This window comes from Malus sylvestris, chromosome 15 (genome assembly GCF_916048215.2).
Source record: "Malus sylvestris chromosome 15, drMalSylv7.2, whole genome shotgun sequence".
Lineage (NCBI taxonomy): Eukaryota > Viridiplantae > Streptophyta > Magnoliopsida > Rosales > Rosaceae > Malus > Malus sylvestris.
The window spans coordinates 28,149,292-28,171,332 of NC_062274.1; the positions used below are offsets into that span (position 1 = coordinate 28,149,292).

At 36.6% G+C, this 22,041-nt stretch overlaps 1 protein-coding gene and 1 pseudogene across 1 annotated transcript; both read right to left on the reverse strand.

Moving 5' to 3' along the window:
- Window positions 1-1,061: 1,061 nt before the first annotated feature.
- On the reverse strand, window positions 1,062-1,691 carry LOC126602884 (aspartic proteinase nepenthesin-1-like). The gene has a single exon (XM_050269716.1). It carries the CDS (start codon window positions 1,689-1,691, stop codon window positions 1,062-1,064), a length of 630 nt encoding a protein of 209 aa, XP_050125673.1.
- A 5,956-nt stretch (window positions 1,692-7,647) lies between these two features.
- On the reverse strand, window positions 7,648-21,487 carry LOC126602885 (uncharacterized; annotated as a pseudogene).
- Between the last annotated feature and the right edge of the window lie 554 nt (window positions 21,488-22,041).

Here is a 22,041-nt window from a genome sequence, read left to right on the forward strand (position 1 = left end):
TCACCATAACTTCTACTACTTCCATAGATTTTCCCGTCAAGGTTCCTATATTCCACGTTCCTAAACGCATTTTGCTCTCTTGAACTCTACCCTTCTGTCCTAGCTTCTTCACCCTTCCCCGTCTAATAGGATCAAAGTACTTCTTTTGTGTGTCCCGTGTAAAGTTGATAGGAGCATATGCTCCCAAACAACTTTGAGTGGAGTCGTTCGAAAAGAAGTTTCTATAGCCCCCTTGCTCATTTAACACTGTATCCGGGTGCCGATGGAGATACAGCGACCCTTGCTCACTTATCACTGTGCTCAGGCCACACAGCGCGCCACTTACGGGTGACGCCCTAGCTTTAGCGCGATTTCGTTCTGGATTCATTTTCATAAGGATTCGACGTGATCATGGAGTGCCGGCTGTCGACTACCTGACGCCCTCCCCCTCCTCCTTTATCCGAGCTTGGGACCGGCAATGTAAGATAAACTTACACGGCGGAGTTGACTGACACTTTGTAAAACAAAATAAAAATTTTGGATAAAATTGTTCTTTCACGTTATCTGTAAGACACTTATCGTGAAATTGTAAAAATTTTATATTTTAATTTCACCAGATGGGTGGGTGGGTGCCGTGTTTTTGTCTTCGTCCAGGGTAAAAGAGGGCAATGAAAACAAAGAGAGAATATGAGAGAGGGAAAGGAGGCACCAGCAGTGGATTTTTTTTTGTCTGCACGTGGAGCCGAAACTTTTTTTTTTTTTTTTTTTTTGTATCACATTGGAATTTGTTGTCATAAGGCAAAATTCTTGTAGTGAATTCAGCTCCTAGAATTAAAATATTTTTCTTCTTTTGGGTAAAATTAAAATATATATGGCCCAAAATCGGAAGACAGTATACTTTTAGCTAATCGACACCAAATAAAATATATAAATATTTCTCATTTATTTCATTACTTTTCATATCAGGAAAGGGGTTGATAATGATGATGAGCAGTACCCCATTAACATTGATTTGCGGACAGGTAAAACTTTAGACTGACCAATATCAACTAAAAACCGAGTCTTAATTTGATTCAATCCTCCTAATATACTTGGCCCCACGCCCATTTTCTGTGTGATAGGCATGCACAATCCTCATCCTGGGTGTGAACTGTTATAAACAATTTTTGCAGTACGATATTGGGCGGACGACCATCACCGTCATCACTGTGGAAATAGAACTGAACTTTCGGAAACGACATCTCACTGACATTGCAAATAGCTCCCCTTGTACTGTAACGTAAGTCGAAACCCGACTTACTATTCTTCATTGGTATTAGCTCAAGGTATCTTCTCATCACCTCTTTGGAAACGGAGCTCTTGAAGCTTCGAAAAGCTTCTTTGGCCAACAACGTAATTGCGGTTCCTGGCTTAATGATGAACCTTTCAGTGCCCGAGGAAGTCGTAACAAATATCCGAGGATCGATCCTTAGATGTTTTCCGTTAACACTAATTGCAGTCATGTTCAAATAATAATAGTACTTGTCGTGGCACTGGCTCTTCAATATTACCGTGCTCTGGATATCTCCAGTAATAGTTGCATCGGACCCAATATTCAATGTTGGTTGTAGTTTGTTTTCTCTGCGAGAGGCAGTTGTTTGAACATCAGGATCAGGCAAGTAATATGAGAACTTATGCATACTTTTGTTGGAGTTGAGCTGGATCTCTATCATTTCATCTTCTTCTTTTTGTTCATCTACTCATCATCACTACAATATTATCATGGTATCTTCGCTGGTTATGCCTTACGGCAATAATCGATCCGGTGGCTTCCGCTGATTACAACTGGCGGTTCGTATTCACTTTTCTGGGTTGGAGCTGTTCGTGATGTTCTTGGCGAAATTTAGGAGTTGCAGATCTTAATGTGGGTGTTTTCTGGCGTTCTTGATCAGAGTTGATTGTTTCAGGTGAAATTGTTTTAAAATTAAGTAGTATTCTCTTTCAGTTCTTGGAAAATATGGAGTTTCTTGATTGGTAAATTATGGGTTAAAATTTCATGTTGTTTGGATCTGGTAATTTGGAGTTTTTGCTGTGATTGAAGTAGATTTTATGTGTCAGTCGTTGAATCTGTGAGTTCTTGTATTGAGGATAGTTCTTGTCAAGAAAGTTTCATTCTTTCGTGATTCCCAAGAAAGTGTCATTCTTTCATTGTGGGTTGTTGATTAGGTTATTGATTGTTTTTGCTTACAAATTTTGGTAAATTTGCATTAGCTATGACTACTCTAGTTGTTAAAGTTGAGAGTCTTCTGGGTTTGATCACCATTAAACTTCGTGATGATAATTTTGACAAATGGGCATTTCAATTTAAAGCTGTTTTGAAGCGACATAAACTGTTTGAACATTTTGATTGTACAAATGTTTGTCCACCAAAGTTTATAATCCACACAGAAACTGGGGTTACAAATGAAATTACTCAAGCTTATATTGAATGGGAATCTACTGATATGGCCTTGTTGAGTCTTCTATTAGCAACCTTGTTTGATGAAGCTATGGAATATTTAATTGGGTGTAGAACTGCTCATAAAGCCTGGTCGAATTTGGTTGAAAGATATGCATTTGTCTCTAAGTCAAGGGTCAATCATCTCAAAACAGAACTTCATACCATTCAGAAAGGGTCTGGTAGTATTGATAAGTACTTAATGAGGCTAAAGAACATAAGGGATCAAATTAGTACAAGGGAAATAACAATTTCAGGTCTGGTGGTTATAAAGGCAAGCACTTCAATTCTGGGGCTTCAAGACATAACAGTAATAGTGGATGGTCTAGTAATACACAAAGCAGGACAAATGTTGTCATAAAGTGTCAAATTTGTAGCAAGAGGGGTCACACTGCTGCAAATTGTTTTCAAAGAAACACAAATGCTTCTGTTCATGGGTTTATGGTTAAATATCAGATGTGTGGTAAGAAGGGTCATGTTGCTTTGGAATGTTTTCACAGGGGAAATTATGTATATCAAGGACAACCTTCATCATTAAATCTGAATGCTATGACAGCACAACACACAAGTCAATTCAATCCTAATGATGCTTGGGTAGTTGATACTGGAGCTATACATCACATGACAGCTGAAGTCAACTCTCTTACTCAAGTGCAATATTTTGAAGGTTCAAATAAAATAACTGTTGGCAATGGCACATACTTGAATATTAAAAATATTAGTTCTGCCTCTATTAGAACTAATGATTATTCTCTTGTTCTAAAGCACGTTTTACATGTTCCTAAGATTGCTAAGAGCTTGTTGTCTGTGAAACAATTATATGCTAACTGGTTCATTTATGATGAATCTCAATTTTTTGTGCTGGACAAGAAGACAAGGGAGATATTGTATCACGAAAAGAGTAGGCCACATGAGCTATTTCAAATTCCAGTTATTCAGCATGGTAAAGGAATGCAGTTCAGTTGTCAGAAGTTAAATGCATATCTTGGTCAATTGGTGAAGTCCAGTCTGTGGCACCAGAGGCTAGGAAACCTGTCTAATGAAGTCATGGTTCGAATGCTTAAACAATCAAATGTTTTACTTGAGTCAGATATAAAACATAATGTCTGTACATCCTGTCTTAAAGGGAAAATGACACGACTCCCATTTTCTTCTAAGGTTGATAGGTGTAGATTTCCCTTTGAAAAGGTCCACTCAGATGTTTGTGGACCATCTCCTGTAAAATCCTTAGAAGGATACAGATATTATGTAATCTTTGTTGATGAATATACAAGATATGTTTGGATCTATCCTATGTGCAACAAATCAGATGTGTTTCAATTGTTTATGCAATTCTACAACTATGTGCATACTCAGTTTGGGATTAGAATTAAAAGCTTTCAGTTTGATGGTGGATGAGAGTTTACAAGTAGATCATTTTCACAATTTCTGGTTACAAAAGGCATTGAACATATGATTTCTTGCCCTTATACCCCTCAGCAAAATGGTATTGCTGAGATGAAACACAGACATATTGTTGAGACTGCAATTACAATGTTGAATGATGTTGGTTTATCTCTTCAATTCTGGTATTTTGCTTGTGCACATTCAGTGTTCCTTATTAATAGGATGCCTTGTCAATCATTGTCAATGCATTCTCCTTATAAAATGTTATATGATAAACTTCCAGATGTGAGTTCCTTGAGAATTTTTGGTTTAGCAGTTTATCCTTGGATTAGGCCATATAATTCAAACAAGTTACAAGTGCGCTCTGCAATGTGTGTTTTCTTGGGCTATTCTATGGGATATAAAGGAGTAATATGTTTCAACATACAAACTTAGAAATAGATTATCTCCAAACATGTCATTTTTTACGAGAATGTGTTTCCATGCTTACACCAACTCAAGATGTCATCTTGTCAACAAATCAAAATACTACTTCATCAGTGGTTATTCCAATACCAGTTCATATGAGATCAAGGGGTTCAAATGCTTCACAGTCATAAACTCCATCAGTGCATAGTGTCTCTCAACTTGCTGGTAATGGATCTAATGGTGTCTCTGATCTTGATATATCTTCGAGTAAAGGTTCTAGCTCATCAAATCACAGTTCAAGACATACTCAAAGTTTACCATCTGAAGAACCATCACCTGGCCATACTCTTTCCACACCAAATGATACATCTCATTTGCTTCCTATCCTATATTCAGCTCAATTACAGGTAATTCTTCCAATATCGCCATGTTCTTCTCCTAATGATGAATCTTATGTTCCTGTGGAGAAGTGTACAGGTATGAAGACCAGAATTCAAACTGGTGCATTACAAAGAAAGAATTATGCTGATTTATTGGCTTCCTTACCTGAATTGTCTTCATTGCAAATATTAGATTCTGTTGATGATTCAGATAACATAATTAGATGTGAAGATTTTTCCTTTCTAGCTGATGTTCATGATACTGAGGAACCTAAGAACTTTAAGGCAGCCTCAGAAAGTGTGAACTGGCAAAAGGTAATGCAAGAGGAATTTCATTCTCTAAAAGCTCAAGGTACTTGGCAGTTGGTTCCATTACCATTTGATAGAACTATAATTGGAAGCAAGTGGGTGTACAAGGTGAAGAAGAATTCTGATGGAACTATCTCCAGGTACAAGGCTAGGCTTGTAGCTCAAGGCTTCAGTCAAGAAAAGGGTTTGGATTTCTCTGAAACATTCAGTCCAATTGTGCGACACACAACTGTGAGATTAATCCTTGCAATAGCAGGTCAATATGGTTGGAATCTAAGACAATTGGATGTGAAAAATGCATTTTTGCATGGTGATCTTGAAGAAGAGGTATATATGCAGCAACCACAAGGTTTCTTCGATTCTGAACATCCAGAGTATGTTTCTAGACTTGTGAAATCTTTATATGGCCTAAAACAAACACCTAGGGCCTGGAACTCAAAATTTACAAGTTTTTTACCATCTCTTGGATTCACAACTTCAATGTCTGACACTAGTTTGTTTGTCAAGGAAGAAAATTGAGATGTTATTTTACTTTTACTATATGTTGATGATATTATAGTTACTAGTTACAATCCATCTAAAGTACAATCAATCATCTCAAGCTTGGGAGAAGTTTTTGATCTCAAGGACTTGGGAACTCTCACATATTTTCTGGGTTTACAAATTCAGTACTCACTAGATGGTTCATTGTTCATTAATCAGTCTAAATATACTGCAGAGTTGCTGAAGAAGGCTGGAATGGAGACATGCAAACCTACTTCTACACCATCGAAACCACATACTCAGTTGCTTGTGACTGAAGGAACTCCTTTTGCAGATCCTACTCTATACAGAAGTATTGTAGGTGCTCTTCAGTACCTTACCTTTAGAAGATTCGATATTGCACATTCTGTCAATATGGTCTGCCAATTTATGACAAATCCTACATATTCCCATTTTCATTTGGTCAAATGTATTTTAGATACTTGCAAGGATCTGTCACATGTGGATTGAGATATACAAGGTCTGCAAATTTTCAAATTTCTGCATGCTCAGACTCTAACTGGGCATCAGATATTAACACCAGAAGATCAATCACAGGCTATATGGTGTACTTAAGGTCTAATCCTATTTCTTGGCAATCAAAGAAACAATTCACTGTTTCTCGAAGTCCCACTGAGGCTGAATAAAAAGCCTTAGCACATTGTGCAGCAAATGTCGATTGGATTAGAACTCTATTGAAAGATGTTCATCAAGTCATATTAGTGCCTCCTTACTTACATTGTGACAATCTATCTGCATTGGCTCTAACTTCGAATCCAGTATTTCACTCTCAAATAAAACATCTAGACACTGACTACCATTTTGTCCGTGAGAAAGTTCAAAAAATGGATTTGGTGGTTCAATACATTTCCACAGACAAATAAGTTGATGATGTTCTTACCAAGGGCTTGCATAGTCCTGTTTTTCTTCAACATTATCACAAACTCAGCTTGGGATCTCCACCAAGCTCGATTTGAGGGGGAGTAATAGATATAGTCTCATAGGATGGTGACACCTGTCATAAGATGATGAAATATGCTACCAGTAATCTGTTAGAATTAGTTAGAGGGTATGATTGTAATTGTGGATGTAAGAATGGTCTATATAAGACCTTATGTGTAATGTTCTCAGTGTGAAAAATACATAGTCTTTCATTTTTCTAATTCTCTTTCGATCTCTCTCATTTCATCTTCTTCCTTTTGTTCATATGTTCATCATCACTACAATATTATCAATAATGTCAATGATGATGGGGTGTCATTATTAACATCATCATTGTGGTTCTTTTGATCGGATGGCAAGGCAAAGGTTTCTTTCAGCATAGGACCAACTGAGTACATGAGATCATAATGACATGATCTACCAAAGGGTCCTGTGATTGGGGGAACGCATAAGGGATTCTTGGAAGGCAACTTGGTGGAGTTTGCAAGATCAAAATTTGGAACAGGGACTGGAAAACATTGCAGACAGTTGGAGCATTGGACCCCAAGTGAGGGGAGTAAAAGTGTCTAGTGCCAGATTAACTGTTTGGACGGATGGAGGCTTCCCAATGGAAACCTCCACAAAGAAGAAACCCATGGGGAATTTGGTTGGTTGTATTAAAGTGTTTTTTTTTTCTATAAGCTAGAGCGAATTGGTCATATTACGGGGCAAGGGGTTACTTTTCACTTTGAACCTTAAGCCCATAGCATGAGGAGGGCCTGTGACCATGAAGAATATAGTTGTAGCCACCAGTATTAGGGCAACAAACTCTGAAGACTCGACATGGCAGCAGTTCAAGAATGAAAAGGAGACGAAGAACAGAAATGAGGTCGAGAGATGAAGATAAGTGAGATTAAGTTTAATGGTATTAGCCGGTACTCGCTCCGACTAACCCCTTCGCTAAACGTTCTTAGCGAGAACCCCCAATTCTTATGAGATTGCTAAGCCCGTCTTCAAGAGTGTTGCTCATTCCTCATTCTTGGTCGTCCTCCTCTCTGGTCCTCGTCACTAGTCCTTCTCGCTCGTCCTGCTCCTCTTCATCTGGTAAATTCCAAATTCGACGACCTATTTCTATGATTTTGTTTTGTAAATTGTGAAATCATTATTGGGTTCTGATTGATTTTGTTGTTTTGGGTTCGATATTATTAATGGGTTCTGATTGATTCCTTATATAATCCTTCTAGTTGTTATGCTTATATATACCTTCTAGTTGTTTGGCTTGGGTTTTTGACGGGTCGGGGTAGTGCTGGTAACCCCAACAGGAGTTCTAGCTGGCGATGCCCCTGTGGCTCTCAGTGTTGGTGTTAATGGCCACAACTTGTGTGTAGCAGGCATGGGTGATGTTCTAGGTGAAGCCTTCTTTGTAACAGAAGGCTTTGCATTTTGTTTTCTAGGATTTGCAGGTTAAGATACTTTTCCAACTGATTTTTAGGGCTTCTGCGTAACACCTTTTTTTATTAATATCATTCGCCTTTGTAGATGACATTTCGGCTTTCCTTTCATCAAGAATTCGCTGCATGGCTATAAATTGTGCTTCTTTCTCTGCTCGCTTTCTAGAATTCTCACTCGTAGTTTTTCATCTCTTTTCTCCTTGTTGTGGTCATAAAAGCCACATCTCTGTTCAAAAGGAAAGCTTTGATTTCTGGTAGCTTAAGGCTTTGTAGATTTAACAAGCTTAACAAGTTTAGTTTCCATCATTTTCATCAACATTTGGTTCAATTCTGCTTCCCTTTCTTGACTCTATCCCATTGAAGCTATTGATTTTCGATTACTTTTCTCTCCCAGAGTTATAGTAGAGTATACTTCAGTATCAATTGGACTAAATTTTTTCTCAAATCTTCCTTCGTTAACTGCCGGTTTAGGAGCTTCAATAGTACTTTGATCTGTGGGTAAAATATCATACTTTGGTTTCATTTTTTCTGAAGATGTTGGCACCACACCATTCTTTATATCATTGGAAGTCACTGGACCACTGTCTCCAGAGGCAATTTCAAATTGACTTTGGGTGGAAGTTTCCCCCAAACCTGAGCTCCATCTTTTTAATACAGCTTTATTTGTACTCACAGAGATATTTGTTAACGAGCTCCTTTTTTTAGCATCAGCAACAGCTTGATCTCTTTGTTTGCTTTTGAAAAGACTAACTACATCTTGAACACTTATCCTTCATGCATTGCTCTCATATTTCTTGTTTGAGTGTTCAGGTTCACCCTCTTCTGAAAAAAGGCTTTTCCCTAGAAGGAAAGTAATTGAGGCTCTTAATGGTTAATGCAACAGCTCAGCGATACCTTGTTTTTTCTATTTGAATCCTCAGCATTGGAGATGCTGACCTTCTAGGTGCGGCACTTCTCATAAGACTTTGACTTCACATGTGCAAATTAAAAAGGAACAGATTGTATTGAATAAGTTTACAACTAAATGAATCCAATGCCTTTGCTCTAAAACTATTGTGCTATTGTTGAGACTCCTGCTGATTCTATTAATGGGGTTTCAGTTACATATTCTCACATAAAGCAATATACTTAAGACTAGGACAACATGAAGTTTTGCATCTTTGTATATTTCTCAGAGCTTACTTTCTTTTGATATAGTTGCCTTGTATCAAGCTTGCTTCTTTTGTCTAAGCTTAATTATGATGTCTAGTGGAAGAGTAAAGTTTTCTTGGCGTGTGCTTTCACTTTCTATGTATTTAACAAGGACTTTTGTTGGTTTACATGGAAAGGACTCATTAGCATTCCTGAATTATGTGAAACGGGAGTTGTTGTTGTGCTAAACTTGGGGAATCTTGAATGCCATACACTTAGTTTCGAGACTCAATTCAGCTCATAACAACAAGACTTCTGAAGACATCATTTAACAACATTTTTGCATCAAGTTTATTGTTTTATTTCTTATAGTAACATTTGCTTGTAGAATATCTTATATATGTTCACACATGGCTTTTGGTGCAATATTTATTGTATTTATTTTCAAGTAGGCCTTCAAGTTTCAAACATTGGGTGTAAAATTTATCAATTGATACAATTTTTCACGGCGTGGTATTCAACATTATTTAGGCATTATATTTTCTTTAGTTTAAAAAAAAAAATCCATTTTTCACATATTTATGTTATTCTGCTTTTTAGTCCGACACTGCACCAAACGCTTCACTAAGCTAGTCTAGCTTAATCCCTGCAGCTAGTCCAGTCCGAAACAGTCCGGTGCAACAAACGCACCCTACATGTTTATCTCCCCCACTGCCTCTCCCTTCTCCATTCTCTCTCTTCTCGGCTCCTCCACCAACTGTTACATTCTTTCTTCCCGTCTCTATCTCGGAAACCAGTCTCAAATCATTTGAATCTCTCCCTCTCTTTCGACCTCCCTCTCTCTTCCCCAACCCAAATCTTATGTCACCTACAATCCAAATTGCATCACTGAAATAGCAGAACGTCTCCTCACCCAATATCCCTTTTTACCCTCTTTGTCTATTTATGATTTGTATTTGCTTCCACTGTCAATTTTGTATTCGAATTAATTTTGGAATTAATCAATTTTCGACCTAGGGTTCATTTTTATTTGAATAAAACAAGATTGGTTGTATTCGCATCTGACTCCAACAAAACCAATGATATGTGGCTCTCAAGGTTGTAAATTTTTACCCTTTTTAATTTTTCACAAGATAAGTTAATTTCTAGGTTTGTTCAGAGATTTGCAATCTTGATTTTGGTGCAAAGTTAGTTCTTGGAGGTGTGGTGTTTAAAGGTTATTTTAGAAATAACAGTGGGTGGGGAAATAAAATGTTAAGTTTTTAATTTTTTATGATGGGTGGGATAATAAGGTAGGTGGGATAATAGGATGATGGAGTGGGTCTAACATCATTCTAAATTAAAGGTGTGTGTATATGTATAAACAACAAATTAGGCGTCTATACATATATGCACCCTGTAAAGCATATAATTAGGAACCTTTACTACTCCGGTGTAAAGCGTATAATTAGGAACCTTTACTGCTCCGGTCCTAGTAATCTATATTAGGGTGAGCGTGAGACGGCGGAATCACTCAAATTGGTCAAATCAAATTAATCTGAAAGGTGTGCATGGTTCAGTTTGAATACTGAAGAAAAAAAAAATATTTTGCAGAACAAACCGAACCAAACAAGGGAACTTTAATGAAAAGCACCGGTACTGTTCACTTTAACGAAAAACCACATTTTTACACTAAAAAGTTAATCCTGGTACTATTCACTTTACCCTTTATTTTGTCCTTATCATTAAAACTCAAAGTTTTCAAGCCCTTTTCATTAGTTTTCCTACCAAACAAACCATTATATAATTAGTTTAATTAAGTTCAGTTGTTAAGGCCAAGCAAACAATCTTATTTTGGGTTAAATACCATATTAATTTCAACCATATTATTGCTAGCTCATTGTGAAGTTTAGCACACCCCTTCTCTCTTAGTGTAGATAAAAAATAATAAATAAATAAAATTAAAAAACAAACCTTAATTATGACATGACTTGTGAGGCAGCCAAAGTTGGCCTCAAGAAATTCCTATATACATTAAGTTGTTCCAAATTAGGATTTTGCTGAATGAGGAAATTTTAAGATGGAAATTTCCTAAGCATCTTACAGGGACACGACTTTATGTACATGCACCAACTGACGAGATAAAATAGGAGGAAGGAAATTCATACACACGTTAAGTTGTGCCAAATTTGTTTTTCTTTATATACAAATTATACTAGCAGTGATAATTTCAGTCATTTTTTACTCAAAAAGAATTTACATAAAACGAATTTATCGTCACCGTGACATTGAATCTGTTTTACTTAAGTTGCCTTCGTTTACGCACCTTCAACGTAGACTATGAGTAGTAAGGGTACACTGCTAATTAAAGGCTTTAGAGCAACTTCACCCATGGAGCCCTCCCCCCTGGCAATCCACTATTGAATCCACCATTTTGAACAGTAACTGCCTTTAATGAATAGTAACTTCCATTAATGAACAGTAATTTTCATTTGCATCTCCACCCTTTGAGCCCTCCCCCTTGCAATAGGCAATAAAATATTAGTTTTTTTTTGTTTGTTTAAATAATACAAAATAAAATTATTTGTAATTTCGGATAAGATTTTTTAAATTGTTCTCGTTGCGCCACATGTCATTTTATAAAAAAAAACAATTATTTAGTGATGGATGCAACACAAGGACTTCCCAGATTTTTTTCAGATTTTTTACAATTTTTTCGGATTTTTTCCATTTTTTTTTTATTTTTATTCAAATAATTAATCTCTGCCGTTGGATTTTGAATTCCAACACTCCAGATTGTGCCACGTGTCACAACGGTAACTTTTTTTAATTTTAAAATTATTTTTTCTTTATTTATAAAGCATATTAATATCGACCGTTGATCTCAGATCGAACGGTTGATATTAAATAAGATTTTTTTTTTTTTACCGTTGAGATCCAATGGTCCAAATGAAGGAGCCGTTGAGATCGAACGGACCGTGGGAAGCCACGTGGCTTCCCAACGGTAACTGAGACCTTCTGAAAAGCGGACTGCTTTTCTGAAAAGTTGTCGGGCGACGCGCCCCCACGCGCGAGTGGGGTGCACACGCCTCATAGAAAAAAATAAAAAAAGGGCTGGGAGCTCGGGTTGCCGGGCTGTCACAAATTGACAAGCCTCTTGCTCGGGCCTTCTCCATGAGCTCGGGCTCTTCATGGCTGGAGCTGATTGACAGGCCCTCGGGCCCTTTCTTCTCCCCTGTCCCCCGGCCTACATGCAAGGCTGGACTTGCTCTTAGAGGGTGCATAAGGGCCCTACTATTATGTCTTGATGTATATAAGACAGTGGTGGAGCCAGCATGGCTTCATTGGTTCTCCTTAATCCTAATAACTTCAAAAACTCAATGTATATTTGTTATGTTATTTAGGTGCATTCCCTTATCAAATGATATATACATAAATACATAAAAAGTTACATCTCTTTAACAAGAAGTACTTGGGTTCTATATAAACCCATGAAACCATTATCATTAAGGATAGAAAACTAGAGTTAATTTTTACTCTTGAAAAATAGGGTTTCCCCACTTTGTTTCTCTCATGCTTCGTGTGTCAAATTCCGAGTCGTGTCTTGAGAGTACGGAATATATAAAGTTCACCAGAGTTCGAAGATTGAAGTGTTTCTACTTATATTGTTATGTCTTCTAATATTTGGCATACTAGATTAGGACATGTTAATTTTCGTTCCATGCAAAGAATGGTTAAATTAGAATTATTACCTAAATTCGAAATTGATTTTAATCATAAGTCTGAAACATGCACTAAATCAAAATTTACTAGGCAAACGAGAAAGTCAATTCTGGAAAGATCAAATGAATTACTTGGATTAATTCATAGTGATCTTTGTGACTTTAAATCCACTTCAACTCGTGGAGGAAAGAATTATTTTATCACTTTTATTGATGATTGTAGTAAGTATTGCTATGTTTATTTGATTCATAGCAAGAAAGAAGCTTTGAATATGTTTAAGACATATAAAGCCGAAGTTGAAAATCAACTTGAGAGAAAAATCAAAGCACTTAGATATGATAAAGGAGGAGAGTATGAGTCTACTGCCTTCTCATATTTTTGTGCACAACATGAAATTATATATCAAACAATGGCTCCATACACACCACAACAAAATGGTGTTGCCGAAAGAAAAAATAGAACATTCAAAGATATGATTAATTCCATGATAAATAGTTCAGGGCTTCCACACAATTTGTGGGGTGAAGCTTTACTTACTGCAAATACCATATTAAATAAGGTTCCTCTAAAGAAGATTGATGAGTCACCTTATGAACTATGGAAATGACATAAACCCACTTATAAAACCCTCAAAGTGTGGGGTTGCTTAGCAAACGTGCAAGTTCTGTTACCAAAAAGAACGAAACTAGGACCTAAAATTATTGATTGCGTATTCATTGGATATGCAAACAATAGTGCTGCTTATAGGTTCCTTGTTATAAAATCTTCGATTTCTGACATACATGTCAACACTATATTAGAATCAGCGGATGTAGAATTCTTTGAGGATATATTTCCTTACAAAGAAAAGGAATCTGGTTCTAATACAAAGAGGGTTCATGATCATAGTCATGATGAAGCCTCTTCTTCTGGTGTCCAAGGAAATGATGTGGAACCAAGAAGAGGAAAAAGAATCAAAGTTTCTAAAAACTTTGGACCATATTTCATTTCTTTCTTGTCTGAGAATGAACTTAGAACTTTTAAAGAAGCAATGTCTTCTTCCGAGGCTCCTTTATGGTAGGAAGCAATTAAAAGTGAAATGGAATCCATTATGGAAAATAACACATGGAAATTGGTTGATTTACCTCCCGGTAATAAACCAATTGGTCATAAATGGATTTTCAAGAAGAAACGTAAGGCAGATGGAACCATTGATAAGTTCAAGGCACGTTTAGTAGCCAAAGGTTATCGCCAAAAAGAAGGGTTGGATTATTTCAATACCTATTCTTCAGTTTCTCGCATAACATCAGTTAGGACGTTAATAGCGATTGCGGTTGTAAACAACTTTGATATACATCAAATAGATGTAAAAACAACATTTTTAAATGGAGAACTAGATGAAGAAATATACATGGAACAACTTGAAGGGTTTGTGCAAATTAGTTAGGTCATTATATGAACTTAAACAAGCACCAAAACAATGGCACGAGAAATTTGATCATACTTTGTTGACACATGGGTTCAAAATAAATGAATATGATAAATGTGTCTACATTAAGAGTAATGATAAAACTTGCGTCATTGTCTGCTTGTATGTGGATGATATGCTCATAATGGAAAGTGATAAAGATGTAATAAACAAAACAAAGAAAATGTTGAATTCAAGTTTTGACATGAAAGACTTAGGTCAAGCCGATGTCATTTTAGGAATTCAAATTAAGAGAAATAGTGAAGGGTATGTCCTTACACAATCCCATTATGCAGAAAAAATATTACGAAGGTTTGGTCAATTTGACTGCAAACCTGCTGCAACTCTTTTTGATGATGGATGCAAGTTGGAGAAAAATAAAGGCAATGCCATATCTCAACTTGAATATTCTCAAATAATTGGAAGTCTAATGTACTTGATGAATTCAACTAGGTCCGACTTAGCTTATGCAGTAAGTAGGCTTAGTAGATATACAAATAATCCGGCATAAGAGCATTAGGATGCTTTAGTAAGAGTGTTAAGGTATTTGAAAAATAGACTTGACTATGGATTACACTACACAAAGTATCCACCTGTTGTCGAAGGCTTCAGTGATGCCAATTGGATTTCTAACACTACAGAATCCAAGTCAACAAGTAGATATGTTTTTACCTTAGGAGGTGCAGCAATATCTTGGACATCCTCTAAACAGAAATGTATAGCTCGTTCAACCATGGAGTCTGAGTTTATAGTTTTAAACTTGGCTAGCGAAGAAGCTGAGTGGCTCAAACATTTTCTGGAGGATATTCCAGTGTGGCCAAAGCATGTAACTGTTATATGTAAACATTGTGACAGTATGGCCGCACAATCAAGGGCCAAAAGTCATGTATACAATGGAAAGTCACGACACATCAGGCGTCGGCATAATACTCTTTAGAAGTTGCTCTTCAATGGAACAATATCCATTGATTATGTAAAGTCAAAGGAAAATATAGCTGATCCTTTGACAAAAGGCCTACGAAGAGAGCAAATATTATTTATGAGGGGAATGGGTCTCAAGCCAATTCAATGAATCAAACTGGGCGGAAACCTAACCTAGCTAATTGGAGATTCCATGGTCTAGGTTCAATAGGCAAACTAGTTGAGTTTGATTCAAAAGTTGAACACACTACTTACCCATTCTTATGATGAAATGTGTGTTGTCTGTTGAAGTTTGAGGGGTCATGTTTTATACATTTAATGACACTAATATCTTGTTATCAAGAGGAATATGGTAGCCTATTCTTAATTAATGTCACCTATATAGGAGTAAATGGGGCCGCATTTATGAGAATTGAAATGGCTAAATTCTCTACAGCTCGTACGAAATTCGGGATCTGTTCAGGGCCAAAATGAACACAATCGTATGAATTAACGTGTGGCAGACATGATATGGGTGTAGCATATTGTCTCGGTTTACTACTGCGGTGAACAGTTCAAGATCTTCCACATCTACTGCGTCACCAAGTAAACCCAATATGTTTTCACTAGGGTAAGTTCAAGTCCAAAAGACACTTCACTCGATGCATATCATGTTTATTCGCTCTCAGTTTTAGGTAGCCTAGTCATACATTTGCATTTACATTTGTATTCAAATGTGGGGTGTTATAAATTGGTGGGTGTTTGAATGAAATTCAACTCAAATGTGGGGTATTGTTGGAAATTTTGAGTAGAATTTTATTGTCCCACATTGCTCACAACCACAAGGTTTCCTCACTTTATAATGTTTTATCCCTTATAAAAAGTGATTTGAGTGATAGACCTTGGAGAATAAAATTGGGCATATCCTTAGGGTTGGGCTTTGGGGTGTAATAATTAAGTGATAATTAATATATAATTAATATAATTAATTGTCAAAAGATGGACCTTGGGCCTTCTTAGGCTCGGGCTCTAATAATTAAATTATTTAATTAATTATTGTCGGATTTAATTAATTATTTTTAATTAATTTGTAATTTAATTAATTATTTATTTATTTACCAACAGACTCATCCTTTCAGATGAAGTCTGAAGAGTTCAAAAAGAACACAGAGTAAAGCACCCCTCTGGAGAAGATGTCTCCCAACAGACACATCTCATTCTCATACCTGTTGCGAACATGCATCCTTCTATTATATATACATCTATCAGCATGACATTTAGGACACAAAATCAATATTCTTGTTCTACAATCACAAACATCATTTCTGAGAGAACCACACATAAATTCGCCAGAAGTTAAGTTTTCCGGTGCTGGAATTCTAACTTGATCGTTGAATCCTAGTGAAGCAGACGTCCGTAGAACTACAAGCATTGAATAGGGACGAAATTTCTGTTTCAAGGACATTGCGGTACGCAAGCCTTGATCTTCAATTTTTCTGTTTAAAATTATTTCGTTGTTCATACTCTATTCAATATTTATTCGTATTTATTATTTATTAGCATATATTAGTTTATCACAGATTATTGACATATATCCAACAGTAAGTTATATTTAACCTTTATAAACAATTTAGGCAAACTAAATTACAACCTCCTCTTCCTACTTCTTCCATTATTTTCTATTATATTTGTCTTCCTTTTCACTCTTCTTGTATGGAAATACCTTAGTTGACAAGTCTTGTCAATCTTTAACATCACTCCACAGTATCATGAATCCACCCTCACAAGCCTCTACAAGTAATAGTATTTATCGACATATGTTGGCATAAACTTTCGGCATATGTTGAAAAGAGTTGGCAGGTGCCTACTAAGTGCTCAACAAAATGGCCCAATGAAGCTTTTTTGTTGATATTATAACCCCATTATTTGAAAATTCTGGCTATGCCACTGATATAGAAGCTAATTTGGTACAGGGATCTTCTATTTCTAATCTTTCAATGAATCGTAAATGTAGCATACGAAGAGTATTTTATATACCAATCGATTCTATCAAACGAGGGATCATGGCTCAAACTTTGTATCAGATATAAACGCGGGTTGGTTTCTTGGCTTGTAATATTTGCTTTTGCCTTGTTTTTAAAAGTACATGTGTATACGGCTTGATTCATAACATAATCGGGTAATATTTGCCAATTCCACCTATGTCCAGATTTGAATCCCATTTAAGGCTCCCATTAATTCTTTCAAATCAATCAACTAATCCATATGTTTCCAGATTTGAATCCCATTAAGGTTTGAATTGATCTACTTCAACAAATATTGCTAATACGATACGTACAAGAAAAAGCCCATCAATGGGAAATCCTGACTTGAGATCCACGGTCACTCCCGTAGCTGTGCAAGTCTTGCTCATGCATGAGTAAATTTTTGTTTCAACTTACATTACTTGTAATTTTCTTGCTATGCACGATTCGTATAGAATCGACTCAAAGAAAAAAAAAACGAAAGACAGAATAATCCATAATAAACTAAAGGTGTAATATATTTAAAAAGACAACAAACTAAAAGTTATATATGATCAATTGAATTAGGCGTCTATACATATATGCGCCCTCTAAAGCCTATCAGCATCTCCGCACAGTGCTCACGCACATGCAAGATGCATTATTTGCCTCCTTCAGATTTGTTGGCTGTTTTTTGAGATGCCTACATACATAAGCTCTTTTCCAAACAGTTGCACGATCTTTATATTTTTACAGGTCTTTCTATTATTTAGGCTATTTGGAAAGCTTGAAATAAGCTTATTTGTTAGGGTTGCCCAATATATTTTCATCATCTTCGCATGTCTATCAACTCTGGGATGGTTCGTGGTGAGAAATTTATTCCTGATTACTCTCAGGGTTTTGACACTCGTATCATTTCTTCTTTGGGGATCAAACCTCTGACTTGCAAGGCGCCAATTATTCTTCATGTGCTTTGGTCTTATCCTTGGTTTCCTTGGATTAAACTTAATACAGATGGTTTGTTTAAAGGAAATCATGGTCCTGCTGCTTGTGGAGGAGTTTTTAGGGATTTCCTTGGTCAATTTCTTGGTGGTTCTACCAATGGATTGGTCATCTTAACTCTTTCTTTGCAGAATTATCAACAATTATTATTGGCGTAGAGTTTGCATATCAGCTGAGTTGGTATTGTCTTTAGTTGGAAAGTGACTCTTCTAGTATTTTTTTTATACTCTCCAATCGACTGATTTTGATCATCCTTGGTCTCTTTATACGCAATCGTCTATTTGTTTGGATTGCATTCGGAAGATGATTTTCTACGCCTCTCCCCTATATCGTGAAGGAAATGTTGCTGCGGACAATTTTGCTAACATGGGCTTGTCTTCTCTAACTTTGGTATGGCATTATTCCCCTCTGGTGATGGTGCTGCTTTGTTTTCATACTATGCTAGATTTCCTGACTTCCGCTTCTCAAATTAATGTGCATCTTGACATACAGGTTTGTCTGACTCCTTGTGATGTTGCTTCATCTGTTTTGTAGGTTTAGACCTTTAGGTTTGGCTTTAGAAGGGTTAAGTTTCATGTTCCTCCTCCTTTCCTTGTATCTTTAATGTTTTTGTTTAAAGAAGGGTAAGGTCTATGTCCCCCCTTCTTTTTCATGCATTTAGGTTTATGTCCCTCCTGACTAGGTATATCTTATTTTTTTTGTTATTAATAAAATTTCTCTCGCACCGTCAAGATTTTCCACCAAAAAAAAAAACGATTACCCTTTCAGACTATATGAGAAACTTTAAACGACATTTGTCGAAGACGCTCCAAGCAATTTTTTTCAATCCACCCGAAGTTGCCAAGGGATCAAATGATCGTTGACACTTCAGCATGCACAGTACTGGGAACATTTAAACTGGAACTTGAAGCCCCATTAACACGCTCTTCGTAGTCAGGAAAAACACCACCACAACCAGACATACCATAATCACCCTTACAATAGCCATCGGTATTAATTTTAGGGTAATGTTAGGAAAACTAAATTTGAAGAGTAAATTGCAAAATGTGTCACCAATAAAAATTAGCACGTTTATCAACGCTTAAGTAATAAACCAATTATCAACTTTCATGTTCTTTAGTTCTCAAAATTTTATGTACAAATTTAATTTTTCTAGTATTACTCTTAAATTTTACAAAACCAAAATTAGGAGGCTATCACATGTTCTCAACAATTTTTGGGCAATTTCTAAGCCGACAACTCACACCGGAAGAACGAATAACACGTAGGTCACTCACCTGATTAGACATATGCCACATTAAAAATAACTTGATGCCCGCACACAGATAACAATGGCGCGACAAACATAAGAAACTCTAGGAACCTTCTCTTCAAATCGCAACTTATTTCCTAAATCTCAAATAAGGAACTTTAACGAAAAGTTATCGATACTGTTCAGTTTAACGAAAAATTATATTTTTATACTAAAAAGTTAATCATGGTACTATTCATTTTACCCTTTATTTTGTCTTTATCGTTAAAATTTAAAGTTTTCAAACATTTTCCATTAGTTTTCCTTTCCAAATAAGCCAAACAGTACTATATAACATAAGGAGGCACAAATCCATAAGTTGGGGGCTAAACTTTTCATGTTTGCCTGTAGCAAGAATAACGTGTAGATGTGCTGGAGCAAAAATCATACCAAAATGAGCAAACATTGAATTCCAAACAGAAGTAAAAGGGCACTCGATAAACAAATGATCTATATTCTTAATAGCCATCCTGCAGAAAGAAAAAAAAAACATAGAAGCAAGAGCAATACCACACCACTGAAGAAAAACTTCAGTAAGAAGTCTACCATGCATCACTTTCCAAACAAGAAAAGATTTCAGTGGCTCAGACTTAGGACATGTGAACTAATAAGAGACCGTAACAATAAAATTGCCAAAAAAGATGGAGCCCAAATCAAGAGATCTTCCGCATTAGGATCACGAAAAAAAGAAATATGCTTAACTAGGTCACAAACAATCGGGTAATGAAATATTAGGAGAGGTGGCAGGTGCCAATCGCCATCAAAAATTAATTTGAAACGATCTCACACGTATGTGGTGTAAAGAATGGTGAAGACCAAAATACTTTGCTGGGGGCTGCCCGATAAACATATCCCACAAAAAAAAAAAAAAGGAAATCGTTGTCTTTGCCAAGCAAATAACGGGAATCATAAAGAACTTCAGGCAAAACAGCCTTGTTGCCAGGCCAAATAAAAGAGGAAACAAAGGAGTTGCAAATGGATCCATTGGTTCACCAATCATTGATGGTTTTAGAATTGCTAAGCCTACGTTACACTCGACAAAACTACTTAAGCCATCACATACATGAAAATGTATTGTGCAAGAATCCACAGTTCCCTTTTTGTTATTTATTTACTTCACTAAAATAAAAGGAACAAAGAAAATAAAGAATAAATATAAAAAATTAAGATAAGAAACGACACTTTGATTCTATATCATAGAAATCAAAAGAGTTCGATCTATTATGTGCCTCTGCATCTAGCATTAGGTAGACCTCATACAATAATTGTCCTAACTTTACCGTATCTTTTGTTTCGCAAGGGCCAACTTGATCCTCTTCCCCAGGGATCCCAAATGAGAGAACCCTAGGAGAGCCACCGACTCCAACTACAGTTCATGTACGATCCATACTAGATCTGACCAATTGCCCATCCTACCTCCTTTACGTTCTTGACAGCACATCTTTGTCTCAGGACATTATGCACTTGTTACACAACAACCCCTCAAGAGAAAGGGCCAAGCAAGGGGCACAACGCGAATCCTACCTCCCCTCCAAAATCGGTCTCGAAGAAATTCGGAACCAGACGAAATAGAAGATAAAATCTCCCAACCTTTTTTTCAGCAAGAAAGCCTTATTGAGCACCACTAGTTGTTTAGGCCAAGACCCCATTTCCACCATAGGTTTACAACATTGACTCCATACAACCAAGGAACACCCCATTCATCAAAAGAGCCAAAGCAAAGAAAGTTTCGACACTAAGTCTCAGTTTTACGAAGTAAAAAGACTGGCCATTCATAAATTTGAAAGTTGTAGGCAAGCATGCTAGCCAAAATGGATTTTAATAATTGGAGTCGATCAGCCATAGAAAGTTGTGACCCCTTCCATGCAGACAACTTCGCCTTGATCTTATCTACGATGCCTAGAACAAAATTAACGCGTGGTCTTTAAAAATGGGAACACCAAAATAATTAAAAGGAACTGACCATACCTTAATGCCCAAGATAATTATATCATCTGTAAAGAGAACATGAGAGACCGTCACACCCCTTGAGAGAAAATTGGCATCAGTATTCCGAAATTCACCAAATTAGAAATACCACAGATAAGCACATTTTCTCGGAAAAAGGATCACTTTGACGAACCCCGAGTCCGCAAGAAAAATAACCTGAAACTTGACCATTGACGAGAATATTGACCATCGACGAACAAAGCTTTCACCCAATCAACAAAAACACGATGGCAGACAAAGGAACTCATCCGACATGAGTTTTGTTACACTGTAAGTATTCTAGTTGTTGAAGAGCAAGTTACCATTGTAAAACATTAGTGTTAGTCAAGTTAGTTAGTTGTTAGAATAGTTACAAATAGTTACCACTGTAACTATTCTCTTTACCTGTGTAAATCTAGTTTATATAAATACCTCAGTGTAACTAATTATAAAAGTAATGAAATCATTTCTCAATATGGTATCACTCGCTTAAGTCCACCGACTTCGATCCTCTTTCTGCTACTTTCTTGCTTATTTTCTTACCTACCAAACACCATAGCTTCCGTCTGCAGCTCTTCGATCTTGTTCATCAATGGCGGCAAATTCTTCGAATTCTTCCTCTCCTGTGGCTGCGCATCCTTCTTCTCCGGCGATCGCGGATCCTTCCTCTTCGCTGCCTCCACATCTCAATCCTTCTCCAATGAACCCTAACTCCTCCTTTCAAGCTTCAATCAACTCCATCACGATCCAAAACATTGGGAGTAT